At 34.7% G+C, this 21,710-nt stretch overlaps 1 protein-coding gene across 1 annotated transcript in view; it reads left to right on the forward strand.

Annotated features, from left to right (window-relative positions):
• Positions 1-6,378: 6,378 nt before the first annotated feature.
• LOC111085813 (Ca(2+)/calmodulin-responsive adenylate cyclase-like) overlaps positions 6,379-21,710 on the forward strand; it is a 41,291-nt gene continuing 25,959 nt past the window's right edge. Inside the window, exons 1-2 of the mRNA XM_022386119.1 lie at positions 6,379-6,737; positions 7,088-7,689. Of these exons, the coding sequence (XP_022241827.1) occupies positions 7,117-7,689 (573 nt within the window). The 5' untranslated portion in view covers positions 6,379-6,737; positions 7,088-7,116. The remainder of the gene's footprint in view (positions 6,738-7,087; positions 7,690-21,710) is intronic.

Raw genomic sequence — 21,710 nt, forward strand, 5'->3', positions numbered from 1 at the left:
TCTTTCTCTGTACAGTTCCTAAGGGAATCTTTGTTTATTTATTTTTTATTATTTATGTATTATTAGGAACACTGTCACCGGCCAAATCATGGGCCCCGAGCAATTTGGTACATATGTATACTTGAGAAAAATTAATTTAAAAGCCTATAGGATAAGAACCCCATCAATGTCTAGGGTTAAATGGCATATATTGGCACATAATAAGTAATATCTGTGGAATATATGAAAACATGAACTATGGTTCGGCCCAAACTCCCGTTACAGTAACGATATTACAAATGAGTTTCAGTGCTCAGCTTTTAAATACCTAACTTTCTGCCAGTGACGCCATTTCATAAATCAAGTTTATTTAGAATTTCTTACTTGCATTTAGGTTTGTGGATTTTAGAATCATGGTCTTAATGGGCATATTTAGTTTTATAAATCATTAAAACTCATAAAAGAGGAATGGTTTGGTGTTAAGCGCAAAGATACACATACCCTCCGTGGGTATGGAAAGCAGATTTATTAGTCTTATAAGCCGTCAGACGTGCCGCTGAACCACCGTGTGGGTGGGGGTAAAAAAGGAAATGTAATATTACTAATCTACAAATTAGCAATGCGATTACATTCTCAGAGTTTTAAGGAACACCTGTAACAATAATTTTGACTTAAATATTCATTATATATATTATTGAAGTAGAATGGTGAAGCAATAAAAAAACGTGACTTTTAACTTTAAATTATAGCACCGTTCCACCGCGTATTACGAAGAAAACTTATTATAAATAATGTATGGTAGTAAGTTTATTAACCACAAGAGAGAATGGTAATCTGCAAGGTAGGACACTATAGGTGCGAATTAGGGTTTGCTTAATATATACTAGTGAATAATTTATAGGTATTACAAGGTGTTATAATCTGAGAGCTTAAAATTGTTTTATTAAATTGGATTGTACAAAATTAATCACTACAATGTATTCTTTGACTTGATCATGACTTAAGAAAGAAAGAAGAATGAAAAAGTCGGACGGGACACTTAAATAGCTCTAAATTCCACATGCCATATGTAAAATTTTTGGCGATCGCATCTTCAGATCCCAGGCCCTGAGAAAGGCCGCATCTTAGTATGCTGAATCTTTAATATTTTATCTATAAACTAAATATTTTATCTGTAACTCCTGAAGTTTAATTTATGTTATTGCAGTTCAATCTAACTTAAACTCTTCGTTTATTTCAATCACTTTTAAAAATCTCAAAATAAAAACTCAAGGTATTGTTTTAAAGCACAGGCACCAAGCCTATCATGCCAAAAACTTTACAAGGGTTGACAGAAATTGTTTTACAAGACAATCAAGTGTTCCTCCATGCATTCATCCAACTATATTGCTAAAGGGTTGAGAAACAATGATTATGTATAGAGGTTCTTTGCTACGGAGAACGGCTCACGCAACAATAATCAAACAAGTTTGAATATTGACTTGACATAGCATAGTGATTAGGGCGCTCGACTCGCAAACTGCAGATCGCGGGTTCGAATCCCACTACCGAATGTGCTCACTCTTTCAGCCGTGGGAACATTATAATGAGACGGTCGAACCCATTTGTCGTTAGTAAAAGAGTAACCCAAGAGTTGGCGGTGGGTGGTGTTGACTAGCTGCATTCCATCTAGTTTATCAATTTTAAATTAGGGACGGCTAACGCAGACAGGCCTCAAGTAGCTTTGCGTGAAATTCAACAAATAAAAGCTTGAATATTGTTGCTGCAAGTTTTTAGTGAGGAAGATAATACCGTAAAAACAACAACAACAAAAAACTCTACAATTTAAAGCAACTTAAAGTGCTTGCTCAGTGGTCCAAGTCAGAGAGGAAGATTTCATGTCAGAAGGAAATGCTGGAAACAACTGCATCACCGTACTCACTGGAGATTACTTAGAAACTGCATTACCAGAAAAAATAAACACTTGTGGCAATAAGCAGCTACATACTTTTGAAGAACCATTGCTAACAAACATATCAAACATTTAAAGAAACTACAACTCCATGGCAAAGTGTAGCAAAATATCAAGAGCTTAAAGCTGTAAAAGTGAAAAACATCGCGATTAATCTGACAGATTGGAATCCTTATTGGACAAAGATTGATTGACTGATAACCTTATCGATGCTTGTCTTTTAACTAGAACATCAGTGGAGAATGTCAAGAAAAACAATGAGATTATTTGTGTTACCACTCACTTGATGAAATTCATTGAAATATGTGGTCATACAGACTTAAACATACATCATACAAACACAAAAACAAAATGAGATGAACAAAAATATTTATACCATTCCAGAGCGAGTACGTGGGAACTTTGGGTATTATGATTATATTCATGGAGTGGAAATTGTTTCTTTATTTAGATTCAGTGTGAAGTCTTTGTAATTTGGTTATCTGGAGAACACGAAGCTTCATGGACTATCATTATCAGAAGAGCTGGAAGAGGATTACTGTTTGGACTAGATTATCAATTCATATACCATGCGATATTCCACCCCAGGTGGATTCTTGGAACTGCAGTGTCTGTCTGTTTCTATTCACATATATTATGTAGTGGATGCTTTGTGCCTTTCTTTGACAATATGACAACTTTGCGAAGATGTATAGTCTAGGAACTACTGAATTGTTCTGTGTCACTGAAGATATAGCATTTCCAAAACCAAAGAGAGAATTATATCGGCCAGGTCAAAGTATTATTCCAGTTATCACGTCCAAATACCTTCGTGATAATCAGCAATACACAGTCATATTTCTGTCAAATGTAATTCCAGAGTACTTTAAATAGGATTGATCCAAGCGCTTCATGGGAGTTAAATGTTAAAAAATTTAAATGAGCAAGATGGTGTTTTGCCAAGACTGCTATCACCTTGAACGTATGGAAGAACCTGGAACAACCACACTTTGAAAATACACTTGTCTGAAATTGTGATAAGTATGTCAACATACAAGTGTATGATATGCATACAGATAAAGTGATTGTGAGGAGTTTATTTGTTCAAATAATCAGAATTTCTTCCATAATGATATATGAATGTATATTAAAAGTGCTTTTGCAACCCGAATATTGTAAATTGTAATTCATATTTTAAACTAAATCAATACGTACTATGTACCTCGTTATACATTAGTTGTTTGACATCAATGCTACAAAATTGAAAAATGTAATCACAAACAAATTGTTATCTGGTTATGTTGTTCGAGTTGTATTCTTAAAATTATACGTTTTAATTCTTTATTGAGCCTTGCATGGCCTGGTGGTTAGGGCGCGTGACTCGCAATCTGTGGGTCACGGGTTCGAATCCCTGTCCCACCAAACACGCTTCCCTTTTCAGCCGTGGGGGCGTTATAATGTGACTGTCAATCCCACTATTCGTTGGTAAAAGTGTAGCCCAAGAGTTGGTGGTGGGTGTTGATGACTAGCTGCCTTCCCTCTGGTCTTTCACTGCTAAATTAGGGACGGCTAGCGCAGATAACCCCCGTGTAGCTTTGCGCGAACTTACAAACAAACCAATTCTTTGCTAAATGATGTGCAACTGTTTATTAACTGCCTCGTCCAGGCAAAGATATGCTGGATTGGAGAGTGTTTCTGATATTAATAAAAACTTAAATTGATTTGGATATAATTATTTTTTTTTATTAGTGAAGGGGAGAATTGGAGTAATCGAGTGACATATGAAATGTGTCATTCATTGTCAGTTAACTGCCCCGTCTGCTCTGGAGCGTTTTTATATTACAGAAAACCTATAAGAGATTTAGAGTTTGTTTTGCTTGTTAGTTGTTAAGCGCAATGATATACAATGAGCTAGTTGTACTCTGCCCACCACGGGTATTGAGAACATAATTTTAAGTTTTTAAGCCCTCATACTTACTGCTGAGCCACCGGGAAAGATTTGGAGACAATTCTTGTTAATTATTGAAGGGAAAAGCTGGTGAGATCGAATAACAAATGATATATGGCATTTAGTGCTACTTAAGTGCCCCGTCCGGGCAATAATATGCTCGTCCGGTTTCAACCGATTCATATATTGGGATGTTTACCTTATAAATAGTCTACACCACAATTTGTTAAGACACGTTTACTTTTTTTATACAAGTTATTTGTGAAAATAGCATGAGTCTAAACACACTTATATATATCTAGCCTAGCTGATCTAAACTTCAATTCAGTCTGGATTGATCTTTGTTACGCTTACTTGTGACATTGCAATATAGAAATAACATAAAAAATTAATAGCACATTTGTATTTTTCTAAGTATGTCGCATGTATTTACTCTTCGATAATGAATATTAAAGTTTCATTTATTCATTAAAACTAATCAAAGCAGGAAAGTTTTAATTTAACTCAAAACTTAAATTCATAGTATTTTACCATTATTCCAATGAATTCTAAATAGTCTGTATTTTAAAGCAGAACACAGCTACTTTGCCAAATTATAAACTTATTTTCCGCAAACACATGGTAAATAGAGAAATGTATAAAATCTAAGATAAGACCATTAGATAGAGCTGTTTATTACAGGGCATTAGTACATATTTTTCTTGTTTAAGTGGAAAATTGAACAATTTGGATTTATAAAACATTCTATCCTCATTTAACAGTAGTTACTGAATAAAAATGTAATGTAACGATTACTAGGTATTTGTACAAAACTATATTTTAACGAAAGCATATAGAGTCCCACGATCAACAAACTCAGAATTTCTATTCAAACATGCCAACTCTATCAGACAGACTCCTACATAACTCGCATCAATATTATAAGAAAAAAATATTAATAAAAATGAACTGATAAGCAAACTAGAGAGTTACATAATACATGATGAACCAAGCCCTAAGTACATCTTCCCTCTAAACGTCATAAATAAGAATCTTACAGGCCATACAGTGCTAGGCTAAGTGAATTCTACACAAAAACGTAGCTCTATTTTAAAAGAGTTTCGTATGTAAAAATGGGATTATGTGTATGCTAAGTGGAACTGTATTGTGGACACGGACTAATAGTGATATCATACATAAGTGAAGCTAGTAAAAATATACAAGTTAATGTTATCCCATGAATTGGACGTGGCATGAAAAGGGTATGTTAATCAAAAATGCGGACAATGGACAAAATTTAACATACTGTGAGTTATGTAACAACAAAGTAACAAGGGTTATTACCAAGGATTCAGTAACAGTGGAAACTAAATAACATTTCCAGAGAGGGAGGAAGAGGTCTACGCGGAATCTGACCCTCCCTGGTCCAAAACATTGACCGAATCCCGATAAAGAAGTGTATGTGCACTACAAATATTGAAAGACAACAAAAAAGTCTTGTAATAAGAACTTACCCATTACTTGCTTTTTTGAAACGTACAACACAATCCGAAATGTAATTAATGTGTTGTTTCCTGATCCATGTGCTTGAACAGCATGTTTTTCAACATATATATATATATAGTAGAGACGGCTGACATGGGTAGTTAAAACTTTTACTTAAAAACAACGAAACGAGTAACAACGTTTCGACCATCTTAAGTCATCAACCTGATGATGACCCAAGGAGGTCGAAACGTTGTTACTTGTTTTGTGTTTTTAAGTAAAAGTTTTTAATATCCATGTCAGCTGTCTACTATATACATACATATTTACTTCAAATGGGTTTCTCGTCATCATGAATGTTTTCTAACAGATATTTCCTAGGACACTGACAATAATTTTTGATGATTTTGTACGATTATACATTAGCCCAATCCGAACATATATTTTGAATGCGAATCTTGATGGGATAATCCCCATGACTGTTCTCCGTTGTTCGGTTGTTTATCATGAAATCAATAGTTTTTGGTGGCGTTCTGCTCTATTCTTTTTATTTAAACTCCTTTGTGCATTAGTAGACTGAAAACTACCGTTCTTCTCTCTCACTCTATCACAAAATTTCACTTCACTCTCGACTGTGACAAATATAAAGTCAGTCTTGCCCCAAATAGGTTTATAAGTTATCGAACCTCCTCTTTGATTGAAAACACCTTTCGGTATTTCTGAGTGGCACCAAGTTGTCGTGTCCAGGAAACACAAGAGCCGTGCCAGAATATCACCAGATGGGACAACTTCCACAAATAGGGCCCCGTGGCTTACATGAAACAACTTGCATCAACCTTTCGTGTTCGTGTATTCCAATATTTTGCAGCACGTGAAATCTCGAGGGCGTATTTTACTTTGACTAGTGACCGCGAGACGGCGCTTTTGCCAATTTCATGCTAAGGCATTCGTGCCGCAGGCAGGATTGTGTTAGACGCACGCGGTTTTTCATGTTTGTTGATACGAATGCAGCTGGTTAAGTAGGAAAATACTGGGCTTTGGGCACATGAATCACACTACGAGTTTTATAGCTGTAAAAATAATAACATAAAATAGAGGAACTGGAAACATACTTTCGACTACAATGTTTTGGAACCAGATTGAAACGGTAAGACAACAATGACTGAGAGGAACACTGTGAAATTTCGGTAGTTCGTTATACCAGGATAGACACACATACACACAAAGGAATTGGCGAGCGTTTAGTTGTGTACTATTGTATAAATGTGTGGTGCTCGTAAACTTAAAAAGTTAGAAGAAATAGTTAAAGTTAGCAAGAAAGGTCATGCCCAGGGAGAATGGTACCTATAAGACCATTTTTATTAGGAGGTAACGCAAAAGTGGAGTTCGCACTCGATTGAAGTTCAGAAAAAAAAGGTAAATAAATACGATATTCTCTAACTTAACACTATATGCTTTAGTTTTATCTTTTCAAAAGTTGTAATGATTCAATTTCGCATCTTATTTGCAAAATAATACCATACTATGATTCATTACCTGTATATTAAGTATATATTTGTATTTTCGTTTCTCACGTTGTTGATTATAATGTTCAGAACTAGGTAATACATGTTTCAAAAGACATTATCCAGGTAACTATTGCTTCCGACATCGGCGGAACATAAATTAACACCGTAGCATGAGAAATAACATATAATCTTGGATTGTGGTTTTACAAGGTTTTATAGACTGATATCACAAAATGTTATTTGATTTATTCTTTACAGAAACACCTAAGTTATTACATCAGCCCAAAATGGATCATTCCGTGAAGGCAATGAACTCGCACAGAAAGGTAGCGTTTTCTCGGCTGTTGAATGGAAGAAGATTCGAGAATAACGAGCTCGAGACTCTGTATCAGCGATATATCTTCAGAATGCAGCAGTCTTCTATTGTTAGTGTGTTGGCATTATTTATTCTCCTAAGTGCCGTGCTTACAGTATTGAATTTCTTTTTTATTCAAACACCCACCGTTGCGAACCTGTATTTCTTATTACACTGCATTAGCTTCATTGGCCTGTTGATATTTGCATACACGAAGCTTTTGAAAGATGCTCACTTGTTGGCACTTTGTTACGTCATATTGTTTTTCCTCGTGACTCTCTGTATTATTACCCTTCCCGTGGACATTGGTTTTCACGGTACATGGGGAGGACATCCAAGTGCTGCCGACGGTGTCTGGGAGATTGTGTTTGTGGTGTTTTTGGCCTATACTATGCTTCCGATAAAGACTCGGTTGGCTCTGAGTATAGGAATTTTGCTGCCTGGAACGCATCTCGGAGTAAGCGCAGTATTAGTTGGAGAGTTTTTAGGACTCCAATGGCAACAGGTAAGTAATATATATATATATATAGTAATTTTTCAGATCCCATATACTGAACTGGTGAAGGAGAGTTCGATAAATCCCATTGATAGTATTAAACATATGCCTATAAAGACGTTTGGTGTGATAGTTAATGAGGTTCTAGAAAAGTTCGTATTCAAATTTCTTGAGTATTTCACATTCAATGCTTTGCATGGTGACCAAGCGCTTCTATAAGCACCTGGTCCATTTTAAAAGCATAATATTTTCATGCTCAAAGTAAAATTGTAGCACTCAGATTAACAATTTTTAAAAACGTAACATTTGTCTGTCATTTTCGTTTAATGAAACGTTCGAAATTTGTTCTGTATAGAGATACAGAGCTGTAGTAATTTTCACCCTCCCTCCTCTCGTATTTGAGGCCAGGAAAATTGAATACAAAACTCATATCCCGTTAAAATTCTTTAAATATTAAATAAACGCAGTCTTGATTAAACAGTATTTCTTGACTTACTCGTTACCAATTAGTACTTACATGTTGTCTTCTCCAACATACTTCTATGTACCATAAGTATAAATATTGATCGGACATGACCTAGTAATTGCCGAGGATTCACGGTTCGCGATCTGTTACCACAAAAACGCGCTCTGCACTTTGGGGCCATGGATAGGTTATAATAGTGACGGTCATTTCTCACTATTTAGTTAGACAAGAGCTGGTGATGAGTAATGTTGACTAGTTACTTTCCCTTTAGTCTATCACTTCGAAATTAGGGACTGCTATGTCTATATATATAGCCTTTTGTGAAACAAACAAATGGTATGGATTTTAACTTAAGTATTTTAAAAATTCAATATGGTAGCTACAAAGACAGATATATTTGTCAACGTTAAAATATTTTTATATAGACGTTAAGTATAAGAAGAGTTCATTACATTTTATGATATTGTTATTCCAGACTACATGCTGCCCTTGGAACTATTTTATATTTGCTTGCGTTATCTCCATTATTACATAATATTGGTCGGTTCTGCTGAGGACAATGAGGTCAATCCTAAACTACACGACTTGATAGACTTTCCAAAGACCCTCCACTGTACGCGTCTATAGGTGTCCATAACCATGTTCAAGGAAACACAGAACTCACTGGGTACAACGTCAGGCGACTTCAGAAGTATGTATCTCAGCAAAAAAAAAAAACAAAAAACAACAACATGAACAGTGATTTCTTTCTCCGATTCACTTAGAAACGCTGCTGTGATTTAACGCTTTATCCTGATGTAGTCATTCTTTGTGGCGTCCTGGACATACAGTGCAGGAATGCTATCTCCAGTAACTGTCGTCAATATTCTCTCTATAGTGACAGCAGCAGGCGTTCTCAAACTTCTTTCTTTATCTCAGCAGATCACGATGGGATTTATACACTAGGCTGTTGCTTCCTTTCCATAATCACGCTACCTTTCTTCGAACCACCTGAAGGGAGACCACAGTTTACTAGTGGTCTGTAGACCACAGATTGAGAACCGCTGAACTAGAACTTTTGTTTTACTCTGTACTTTGTTGAATTTAACTAAATTTCTCGTTATGTGAGAAACCCGAAGCAACAATGAAGTGTTGAACAACTCTCATCTCTCTCTTATAAGGTCGCAACAAACTTCCGTTTTTCTCGTGCAAAGTATATTTCGTACAATCTTCTGTAGTTTTTATTTCTCTCATGATGTATCTGTGGTGGGGGGAATAACTTTCCGGAAGAATGTGGTGGATTTCTTGGACGATTTGTGAATTTAATCATGATAGCTACAATCTTGTAGTTAGTGGAGAGATTTAGGTGGTGTTACATTGTCATGCGTGGATCTTCTCTTGTCGATACTGTTCCATGTGTTGACGTAGTTGTTTTACGAATATCGTTGTTTAAAAAAATTGATGACTTAATTCCTCTCTACTGAAGTCCATCCATAGAGGAATTTCAGTGAATAATGAATGCTCGGGGATGCGGCGTGAGATAAATTTATAGGTACTAAACATGTCAAATTGTAGCGCCACAAATCTAATCTTCGGCAACACGCCACTGTATTAGCATATGCATATCTTATACAATGCAATACACTCACCATACTGTGAGAATATCGTAACTATACATGATAGTAACTCTAGAATAGTGTTAACTTCAGGTATATAGTAAAATAGTATTGTCTATTACTTTATTACCAAAGATGTAACTGGATATACAATCCCCAAGGCGATAGATATCAAACGTTTTTATCTAACTTATTTATTACAGTAAAGGACCGTAGAGGCTACTAATACATGTTGAATAAGTAGGAAATAAACAAGTTTTATCCCATGCTGACATTAACTTCAACGTGGAGTTACACACTCGTTGACTGTATCACTTTGCTAAACATTTTATTATCATATAAGCTTAACAAAGGCACAATAAATTTTATTAAATTCTTTATGTTAATACCATTTTTGGATATTTTCCATTTAGTGCCCATCAACAGTACAAAAGCGTCAATGCGAAACTTATTACCAAATGCTTGGCTCTTATCTTTGTGAATTTATATGGAGAAATATAAACAAAGATGAATATTTATTAAAAAAATATTGTTTAATATCACAGAATTCACTAAATAAATATCATATAATGTTTTATTATTGATTATTTTATCTGATTGCATTACTGGTGTTATTTTCAAAACGATCTGTTGGTGAGCACCAAACGGAAAAGATCCCCATTTTTTACTAACGGTATAGTGTATGGATTGCGATATATATATATATCAAAACAGTTAATTATCTCAATGAGTTAGTTGGTGTGTAACTCGAGGAAAAGTTTAATATCCATCTAATCTTTATGTTTTATAAATTTTCACACAACAGCCTTTGATTCGTTAATTGTGATTTTCTTTAGAAAATGCAGACGAACATGTAGTGCAGTAATATTTTAGTTGAAAGGAATCTACTGACTGCCTTGAAGAGTTACGTTTTTTTTCGTTTCCACAGATTAGTTATATGGGCTGTATGCATGTTGGGGGGAATTCACGCGGTTTGTATGATCAACTATCGCAATTCTTTCGTTGCTTATTTACGAACTTGTCGGTATGCATCCAATAGTGTAAATGATTCTGGCACGCGATGTTACCAATGCTCAGGTTGTATTATTAAGGTGCCACTTTTAAAACTAGGCCTGCACTGATAAAATGTTAAACAAGAGGGAATCCCAATAGCCGTGGCACTTGAAATTCTTTTAAACAGGATTAGAGTAAAATAGTCTATGAGACCTTTGTTTTTATTAGCCATATTTTTGTGTGCCAGCAATACCAAGCGTGGGACACGCGTATACCCGATTTGATTTTATTACTCATCAGGATCTCTACCAGCCTACTGTCAAATTGAAATTCTTATAGGCAGGATTAGAATAAATTAATCTATGAGACCTTAGGCGTGGTCAAATACATAAATCAAAAGGGTTTGACCTCCTGAGTCCCAAACTGTAATTAGATCTCAAATCGGTCAAGAAATGACGTAGCTATGAGCTAAAAGTTTGTACTTGAAAAACAAACAAACAAACCTCAGAACCGATGTATGAGCCGCTCAGTCGCGGCTAAAAAGAACTCAGAGCCATTCCATGAGCCGCTGTGCTGCAGCTAAAAATAAAATAGTTTGAAATTGTTGAATTTTAAAAGGGTGATATGATGGTCATTTGGTCGAAGCAAAAACAACGACACAGGACATCTCTTTCTTTAAACACACACACAAGATGTATATTATATCTTGTTGATAAGGAAAACCAACAGAAAGATGGGTAAAAAAGAGGCATTTAGTTTTGACTTTAATCAAATATCAAAAGATGATATTAAACACTTGCACGTTCAGATTTTAACTATTACATTAAATAATTATCGCGCAAAGAGGGAACATGTTTACCTATGTGTAAACTAGATATCAGATGTAAGAGACTCATTTTACGAAAGTATATTATTTACAGTTTTATAATTAATTTGTGACCATGGGTGGATTGTTGACATAACAAAGGCATACTTTGTAAGCTTAATTGTTTGTCTTAATTAAGTTGCAGGCTATAACACTCACATATTCTTTACATTATTTAGAATGAAATGAAGTCGAAGCCCTGAAGTTTTGGACTTACGACCTAAAATTTATTCTGTTACTAGGGTTTATTATTCTTGGTGGTGATTAGAGAATATATTTTTATTCGATGCCGCTGATCACTGAATTTGACGCCATTAGTAAAACTAAGAAGTAATATCAAGGACAAACCATGTGTCAAGTTTAACGATCTAGTGATTATATGTTTATTATCAGCATGTGTACAGATAACCAGTAAAAAGTACATTAGTGAAAGCATAGGGTATTGAATTGATGTTAAGCCAGACTTCAATACGAAATTGAAAGACTGTTTGTCACATTCCTCATATGATAGCGTGGTGTTACATCGTCTGTAAGTTTGTAAACATAATTAATGATAATATGATCCGACTGAAAAGAAGCCTACTTAACCTACAGTACGTTAACAGTGACCTTTCTTCCAAGTCGCGCGCTTTTATCGCTGCCACATAACTTTTTATCATTTGGATGATGTTTTTTTGTTTGTTGTGTTGTAGTTTATTAGCTCGCCGCCAGGACACTAGTGTAGGACAGAATGAATTGTCTATTTTGTGTGACACAAGTTTAAGGGTTTTCAGTTGAGAGGATTCGTGTGTCTCCGCATGAGATGTTCTTGCACATGACCTCGCTCAGGAGGCCAGTGAGCGGTGACATCTGGTATATCACAAACTGTTTCGAATATCTTAAAATAGAGCACATGTTTTTAAAGAAAGTTAAATGGAAATCGGCTTAAAATATTATTTTTTACCTGTTTATACTTCATATCATTAGAAGAATCGTTTCTAAACCGTTGCTTCGGGGGATTATTTTCGGTTATTATACAAAATGGAAGTCAGTGAGGATTTAAATAAAATTAGATTATGGTGCCATACAATAGACGTATGATTTTCTTTACACACCCACACACAAACTTAAAGCTCTAATATCATTAACTATAATTAAGGCTATAAAAATCCCTTGTAACCCATATTTATATATGTTACTTCAAACCAAAAATCTAATCAAGTTCAAGGTTATTATTATTAGTTCAGTAAAAACTATAATAAAATAGCCAACCATCCTATTAAACACAATTTTAAATTTATTAATAAATAAAGTTCAAGATTATGATCATAATATTCATAAGTGTTGGATATTAGAAAATAATAATGAAATTGTCTCACGCGATCTAGAAACGTTAAAGAAAGCAAACAATACTGCTTTAATACACTTGATTGATTTGGTGGACTTTTCCTTGTACGAGCTGGTGGGTTTTGATTTATTTATTGAAGCGCCTATTAAACTGTCTACTGTTAAACTCTTTAGAATAGAGATATATTTTATTAATTTTAATATTGGATCCGTTGATTACGTTAATAAACAGATTGTTGATATATCCACGGATGCTAAATATTCTCCTAATATTCCTAACATGTATATGTATTTAATGTAGGTTTCTTATTTATTTTAACTTTCAGATTCACATATCATTTGCTTAGTTTGAATAATCAAAGTATTAATAATTATATTACCACGATATGTCTTATGGGGTTTGGCATGGCCTGGTGGTTAGGGCGATCAACTCGCAATCTGCGGGTTGCTGGTTCGAATCCTCGTCACCGAACATGTTCGTCCTACGTAGTTGCCGAGTCAGCAAGCCAACCCGGGTGTGGCTTACAAAAATACCAGCCGACTCCAAACTAGTTAGGAGGTTTGTTTGTTTGTAATTAAGCACAAAGCTACACAATGGGCTATCTGTGCTCTGCCCACCACGGGTATCGAAACCCGGATTCTAGCGATGTAATTCCGCTGACATACCGCTGTGCCACTGGGGGCACTAGTTAGGATTAAGGTTGTAAAAGAAAAACAAAATGCTATATGAAAATGATATACGGTATCTGATACATAATTGCCATATGAAAATGATATACGGTATCTGATACACAATTGCCATATGAAAATGATATACGGTATCTGATACACAATTGCCATATGAAAATGATATACGGTATCTGATACACAATATTTTTACTTAGATTAAGATATACAATAAGAAATGGTTCGGCTGAAGTAAATATTTTGAACAGAGTGTAGTTAGTGTGCCCGGATTGTTATCCGAGGGTCACGGTTTAAGCCCCTATTGCAAAAATGCCTTCCACACTTTGGAACCGTGGGTGCGGCATAACAGTGCTAGTCAACAGATATCCCACTGTTTCGTCAGAAAAAAAGAGTATCTCAAGACATGGGAATTAAGGACGACTATGTGCAGATAGCCCTTGCTTAACTTTGCGTTGTTCAGATAGCCCTTGTTTAACTTTGCGTGAAAATTCTAAATACAGCATGAGTATTTTTTATAAACGTCAATAATTTTCTTTCTAAGTTTGTAGTCTTCCTTCATTTAATAATAACATTAAATCTTACACATGATGTACCTCTATAAGTGTTCCCCCTTCTCAGATATCCATATTATTAAGGTACACTTCACAATTCTGATATTTTAGTTTGTACCTTAATTTTCATTGTGTCTTGTATGTGAAAGCTTTTTGTTTTTGGTCTTTTTGTCTACAAGTAACTTTAAAAGGTAACAAAATAGTGTCAATGGTGGTCTGTATGACAACCCTGGTTATTTAATTAATATTGCTCTGAAGTGTAATTTATACTGCAGGAATCCCCTTGTGGGTCAACGGTAAGTTTACAGACTTACAATGCTAAAATCTGAGGTTCGATTCCCGCGGTATACTGAGTGCAGAGAACCCCTTGTGTAGTTTTATGCTAAAAACAAACACACCACTGCAGGAGGCTTTTGCGCAATACACTGGGAGCAATATTCCCTCTCCTCCTTATATGCTTTCCAAAGTCCATCAACCTATTTGAATAACCTAAACGTCCTAAAGGCAAAGAATCCTATTGGAGATGTCTGCGAATGTAAAAGAAGGAATTTCAATTTCTTGACTTGGACGTGTGACTGGATTCTGTGTCTTGGTAGAACCACATCTTACTGGCATCCAGTCCTTATAAAAATAGTATTCACTCACGATATAAATTTGGCAACACGTTAGCCAGATAGTGTTTATATAGTTCACGTTCGTATTTTTAATTTACTGCAGCTGGAACCTGCAACCATCATAAACGCCTTGGATGTATTTTCTCGACATGTCCCAAATTTATCTTACATGAACTATAATACATATTATATTGTAATTACATGTTAATATTTTGAGAAGTAGCTGCTTCTTGGGGTTCAAACCCTGAAACTTTTCGATAGCCTAGTGACGCCTCTGATGTTCTGTAACATTTTTGAAATGCTGTATCACTGTCAGATCGATAATAAATCGCTTAGACTTCCAAATAAAGTTGCGTAGACACAGAGTTGGAGTAAGACCACAGTGGACCCACAGGTTTGTTTGATTGTTCTAAAGCAAAGCCACAATGGGCTATCTGCTCTTTCTGCCGAGGGGAATCCAACCCCAGATTTTAGCGTTGTAAGTTTGTAGACTTACCGTTGTCTCACCTGGGGACTGGACTCATAGGTAACTTTAGTTCTGTGGGCACTCCTTTCTCCACAAGCACTTTTTTGTTACTTAAATATATTATTTACAGTTACAAGGATAATTTGCACTTTATTTGTAAAGGATCATTGTGTTTTGAGTTATCTCCAGCTACAAACTGTTTACTTTTTAATTATCTTCGACTGATAGCCGGCCGTGGAGTAGCCTGTTTTTCCTTGGTGGAATCACATCTTTCCTTGTTTTACTGATACTTTAATCACCGCAGGTACCCCTTTATACGAAACATAAAATTTTGTACTTTGCATATATTTACTTTGTGTTGGAAAGGATGGTGTTCAAGTGCAATCCGCACTGGTAAATTTCCATACATTTTAACTGAAATGCAACAAGAGCTTTTAACGTGTTGAGTGATAGGACATGGGAATGACCATGGAAAAAGTGGTGGAATATGTAAATTATTACCACTGATTGTGAAAGACATTCTGTATGTGTGTATGTATTTATTTATAGTATCATAACTATATGTTGTTCATGTTTATTTACATAATATAATTATATATTATTTATAGTTTTTTATTTACTTTAAGCTAATATCCATTGATTTAAATAAACATGTTTTTATACCTATCTCTCAGGATTGAGAGATTGTTTAAGGAATGGAAAGAAAAGTAAGAGAGATTTCAAACTATTCTGGAAAATGTTCGCAGTTAAAATGTTACAGTTTGTACAAAAACATTACTATTTCGATAAAAAAAAAAAACATTCTGCTGCTGTAAAAGCATTATTCTGTTCCTATAAAAAAATGTCACTTTGTTATTATAAAAAATGCCTGTTAGTTAGGGCCCTCGACTAGCAGTCTGCTAGTCGTGGGTTCGAATCATCGTTACTGAACATGTTCGTCCATTTAACCATGAGGGCGTTATATATAAGACGACCAATCCCACTATTCATTGGTAAAAGTGTAGCCCAACAGTTGGCACTGGGTGGTGTTGACTAGCTAGCTACCTTCCCTCTAGTTTGTCATTGCTAAGTTAGGGACGGCTAGCGCAGATAGCTTTCGAGTAGCTCAAAAAAAAAGTTACCCTGTTTCTATAAAGATCTTACTCTCTTCCTATAAAAGTTCTATTCTATACCTATAGTTCCTGGTGGGTCAGCAGTAAGTTCACGGACTTAAAACGTTAAAATCTCGAGTTAGATTCCCCACAGCAGATAGTCCAATGTGACTTTGATTTAAAGCAAACAAACTTTCCCATAAAAATTGTATTCTGTTTCTTTAAAAATATTATCATGTTTCTATAGAAACCTTACTCTGTTATTATCAAAATATTATCCTGTTTCTTTAAAAACCTTATTCTGTTATTATCAAAATATTATCATGTTTCTTTAAAAATCTTACTCTGTTATTATCAAAATGTTATCACGTTTCTTTAAAAATCTTACTCTGTTATTATCAAAATATTATCACATGTTTCTTTAAAAATCTTACTCTGTTATTATCAAAATATTATCATGTTTCTTTAAAAATCTTACTCTGTTATTATCAAAATATTATCACATGTTTCTTTAAAAATCTTACTCTGTTATTATCAAAATATTATCACATGTTTCTTTAAAAATCTTACTCTGTTATTATCAAAATATTATCACATGTTTCTTTAAAAATCTTACTCTGTTATTATCAAAATATTATCCGTTACCGTTGAATACATCAATTGCGTCATTGAATGAGCGCCAAAATCTGATAATATATTTGCGAGTGATTCTCAGGGTTATTAGATAAAGTTACGAGATAAGTTAGTACAAACATCACATCTCCGTCTAAAGTTTAATATATATATATATACATTTGGATTTGTTATAACTCATAAATACGGTAACGGCAGATTGTCACATCTTGTCATTCCTATGTTTTGGCGGAACATAACATAAATACTTAGTTAACTTAATATTCAGAAGTTATTAACTCTTACACTATTTTGGAAGTATTTTAACACTACGTGTAAACCTTCATTTTTTAAGAAGGAATATTAAATAACTGGAATATCTTTGGTTTTCTGTTGTGAGGATTAAAACAACTAACAGAATTACGAAGGTCGCAGATAAATTGGACTAAGTTCACAAATGTGTATTTCAGACTATAATATGTCACGATTCTCTGACTGAACTTTAAATGAAACAAAATGATTCATGGTTTGTCACGTATAATCTTCATGCGGTAAAATAATAAAACTCACTAAATTGCAGACGTTTTTCCTCCTCTCATTTCGGATTTCAAATAAAAACAGCGCTTAATCGAATTTAGTGAAAAAAGATAGATTTAAATGCCTTTTTTCAAGCGACATGTGGTAAAAGAAAATACACTTAAAGCACTCTTTTCAAGCGACATGTGGTAATAAAAGTTACACTTAAAACGCTCTTTTCAAGCGACATGTAGTAACAAAAGATACATTTAAAGTGCTTTTTTCAAACCTCTGACTTAAACTGTACAATAACTTGACAGAAGTACAAAAGAAAAAAAAGAACAATAACAATAAAAAACCTCTACAACCTCGTGCAATCTTTGTCACGAATGTCAGGGTTGTTGGTTACAATGCTTGGCCGTGTTTCGGCGTTTAACACCGTAACATTAGTTAGGATATTGCTAACTGAAATGAGAATGTTTTACCGAGTTTCCTATTAACGTCTCGTGCTGTTTGTTCTTTTCGAGTCCTTCATCAGGTAGCGTCGAAACTATGAAAAACAACAGAAATCCATAGAAAAATCATTTCACATACTGAATCCATCGCCTAAATCCATTAAAAAAAAGGAAGAAGGTTAGTGCGTCACTATTAACTTTATGAATAGATTATTAAATATACTGAACTCTATTCATTGGCACAAGTATAGTAGAAATTATACGCTCGAATGACATAGACAGAGGCAGTAATACAGTGTTATATGTAAGAAAAGTTGGACATTGTAACTTAGATTGGCCGGGACCTGGAATTCCTACTAACATGGTATGGAAAAGTGCTTTTACTGATGCAAATTGAAGGCCACGTAGAATGATGTAATTTTCAACGGCATTGTGGAAAAAAGGAGAAATAGGTTATAAGAAAGTAATATTGTTGTTGTTTTTTTAGTGCAAAGCTACACAAAAATCTGCAATCTGTTCCTGCAGGAAATCGAACCCAGACTTTAGCTTTATAAGTCCTTAAATTTGAGTACAGGAAAGTACTAAAAAAAGAAGTTATATACGAGATAAAGTGGTATCGTGCAGTTGTACCAATAACACCTCTGTACAAAACCTTACATTACTGGTTTGACTTCTTGCTACTAACATTTTTTAAACTAGCAGTCGATACGTACTATTGAGCCTCTGGGTTTGACTGATACTAAACGTAACAAGCTGTTTGACTGATACTAAATGTAACAAGCTGTTTGACTGATACTAAATGTAACAAGCTGTTTGACTGATACTAAATGGTAACAAGCTGTTTGACTGATACTAAATGTAACAAGCTGTTTGACTGATACTAAACGTAACAAGCTGTTTGACTGATACTAAATGTAACAAGCTGCGTTTAAAATGGGTGAATTTGCACATTACTACGAAACTTATACTTCATTATATCTTTTTCACTGATACCGTTGAATCTATAAACTTTTTTTAGCAATTATAAACGTATAGAAACAACTGGTAATTACTTACTTTAGTAAAATACAGGTTCGAGAATATTAATGTTACGAAGTTAGGTCAAAAGTTTTTCTCTATACTTAGAACACCACGTGATGTAGATTTACTTTATTAGTTTCGGTAACATCATGCTACATTTTATAAACAAATGTCAACATTCTTGTCGCACGAGCCCGTTAAAATTGACACTAGCTGAACGCCCAGAATACTTTTTAGAAACAAAAGAAAAAAACAATGCTTTGAGAAGTTGAGTTAATGAAATTTAATCTAATTGCAATTCATTTGTCACGTGATCATGAAAAGGTTGTTAGCTGCAAAGTTAGATTAACTGGTGACGTACAAAGCTCAATACTGTTGTGCACGTAATATTCGCGATCTCAATGTTATTTTTTAAACATAAAAAACAAATATCAGGGTATTATACGTTAACCATTTTCAGGTAGCCGTGTTTTTTTATAGAAGAAACAAAATCTAGGTTAGTTTACTCATTTCTATATGTTTAATTGTATAGAAATAAAAACTAAAATTCGGATAATTTCATTTTTGATATTGAAATATCTCAAATTACAAAACTATATTTAAAGTGATCAGCGAATGACGGAAAGGAGACAACTGAAATAGGGTACGCAGTAACGGATTTAGCTACGAAGCATGTGACGTTACCTTAGCTATGGGGGATTATTCATATATTTCCATATTTGAAACTCCCTAATTCTAGGGTTATCGTGGTTACAATTGTTATTGTGCACTATTCTCGACTTGTTAACATTTGCTCATCGCGTGGTTCTTGATAAAACGAGTAAGTTTCATGTAGAGCTAGACAAATGCTATGTAATTTCTGAAAAAATGATGATAGCTAATAAAGATCCATACACTAAATTTGGTTGATTGACTATAAGATACAAGTTTATGTCTTATAATATCATATAATATGCTGTTCACGTGATCGTATCTACAAGTGGTTTCAAGTATGATTGTCACGCCATCTATGAATATGGGCGTACACACGAATTCCTGTTAAGATTTGTCATGCAAAAGTTAATGAAGAGTTGTATACGTCATAACGTAGCAACTTTTAAATTCAGCTTCACAACAACTACGTACGCACTACAGACATTGTTAAGCATTTTCACTTCCTTGGTGAACTTTTTGTCTCTGGTATAGCTGTAGTGACACAGTTTTTAATATGTGTGAAGTATTACTTTGTTATCGATGTTTACAACACCACAAAATTCTGTGATTCTGTAATGAAACTTCGGTTCCGAACAGTGCTATACTATTTATTACAAACAAGGTATTTCCGTTTATCCAATTAGGCATAGCGTGGGAAGTTGCACCCTCTCTACTCTAATGTATTTATATGATAATTTACGTCAGTCTGTTTGAACGAAGTTCAAAGGTCGTTAACTGAGTTCATTAACGTTGGAATAACTCCACTGTAGGAGTACATTTACTTACAGTAGAGTTATTCCAACACATTATATCAGGCTACAAAGTGTTGTACACGTATAGAAGTTCAGGTTGCTTATCAGTTTGGCATTTCTATCCATCTGTACAGCTTGGAGGTTGCGTTAGTATACTTGACTTAGTGCTGAAATATTATAATACTTTTATCAATAGGCATAAATATATCACCAAATAAAGTACGAACTGATAAAACACAAAATATTGCGATAGCTCCATTATCCATTCATACTTTCCTAACTTCAGTTAGTGAATACATAACTGGTAGGGTCATCTTTCACCTGTGGTGTCAACGCGCGAGGGCACGTGAATAGTTTCTCTGCTGTTTAGTAACACAGGTAGCCATTTTAAGGGACAAACCTAATAGGGTCACTTTGCACTTGTGGTCTCAACGTGCGAGGGCGCCTGAATAGTTTTCTCTGCTGTTTAGTAACATAAGTAGCCATATTAAAGGACACGTGTGGTAGGGTCACCATTTACCCGTGGTGACAACGTGCGAGGGCGCCTGAATAGTCTTCCCTTCTGTTTAGTAACACAGATAGACATCTTAAAGGACTAGCTTTGCTTGTCTATTTTTACCAGTATGTTTACTATATTATATATAACAGCTAATTATACTAGTTTAGAACAGGTATTTTGTCTTATTGCACTGAGCACCGTACAGTGTAAACACTAAACAAACAGTTCAGTCTTGCTTGTAGACTTTATCAATACAAGTGATAACTTCTTCAGACTGCAGTGTTTGATAGGTACATCTGTAGGGGTAGCAGTTCAGCTTGTTGAAGTAGCATTATTCACTAGCTCTGTTATCCATTGGGATGGGAGCTGGGGACCCTAATGCTAAATCTAATAATTCTAATTGGATTAATACAGGGATAAGTTTTTAATTTATATCTCGCCAACCATGTCGATAATGCCCTCTTTCACCTTAGAGACACACTAAACTATTTACAATATGTTCTGCTAACATTATACAACTGGTAAACTGGAGCTAATCAAATTACCCAAATCCCAACTAACTTTACAAACACAGTTACCTGTTTTACCTGTGTCCATTGCGGTCAAGCCAGAGCCTTTTCTTTTAACATTACTTACGAGTCGGTTACTATAGGTCAACTTTGTGGCCACCAGTGCCCAGCAGTCGAGTAAGAAGAGAGACAAACCTAGATTGGTAACAATTAGAAAAGCAATACACCTAAGGTAACATTTATATATGGGCAATAACGGAAATTTTGGAAATACAACAGAGTATTAGAAATAATCCAAATTTTGAAAGTATTATACGACC

Source organism: Limulus polyphemus, unplaced genomic scaffold, assembly GCF_000517525.1.
Source record: "Limulus polyphemus unplaced genomic scaffold, Limulus_polyphemus-2.1.2 Scaffold635, whole genome shotgun sequence".
Taxonomy (NCBI): domain Eukaryota; kingdom Metazoa; phylum Arthropoda; class Merostomata; order Xiphosura; family Limulidae; genus Limulus; species Limulus polyphemus.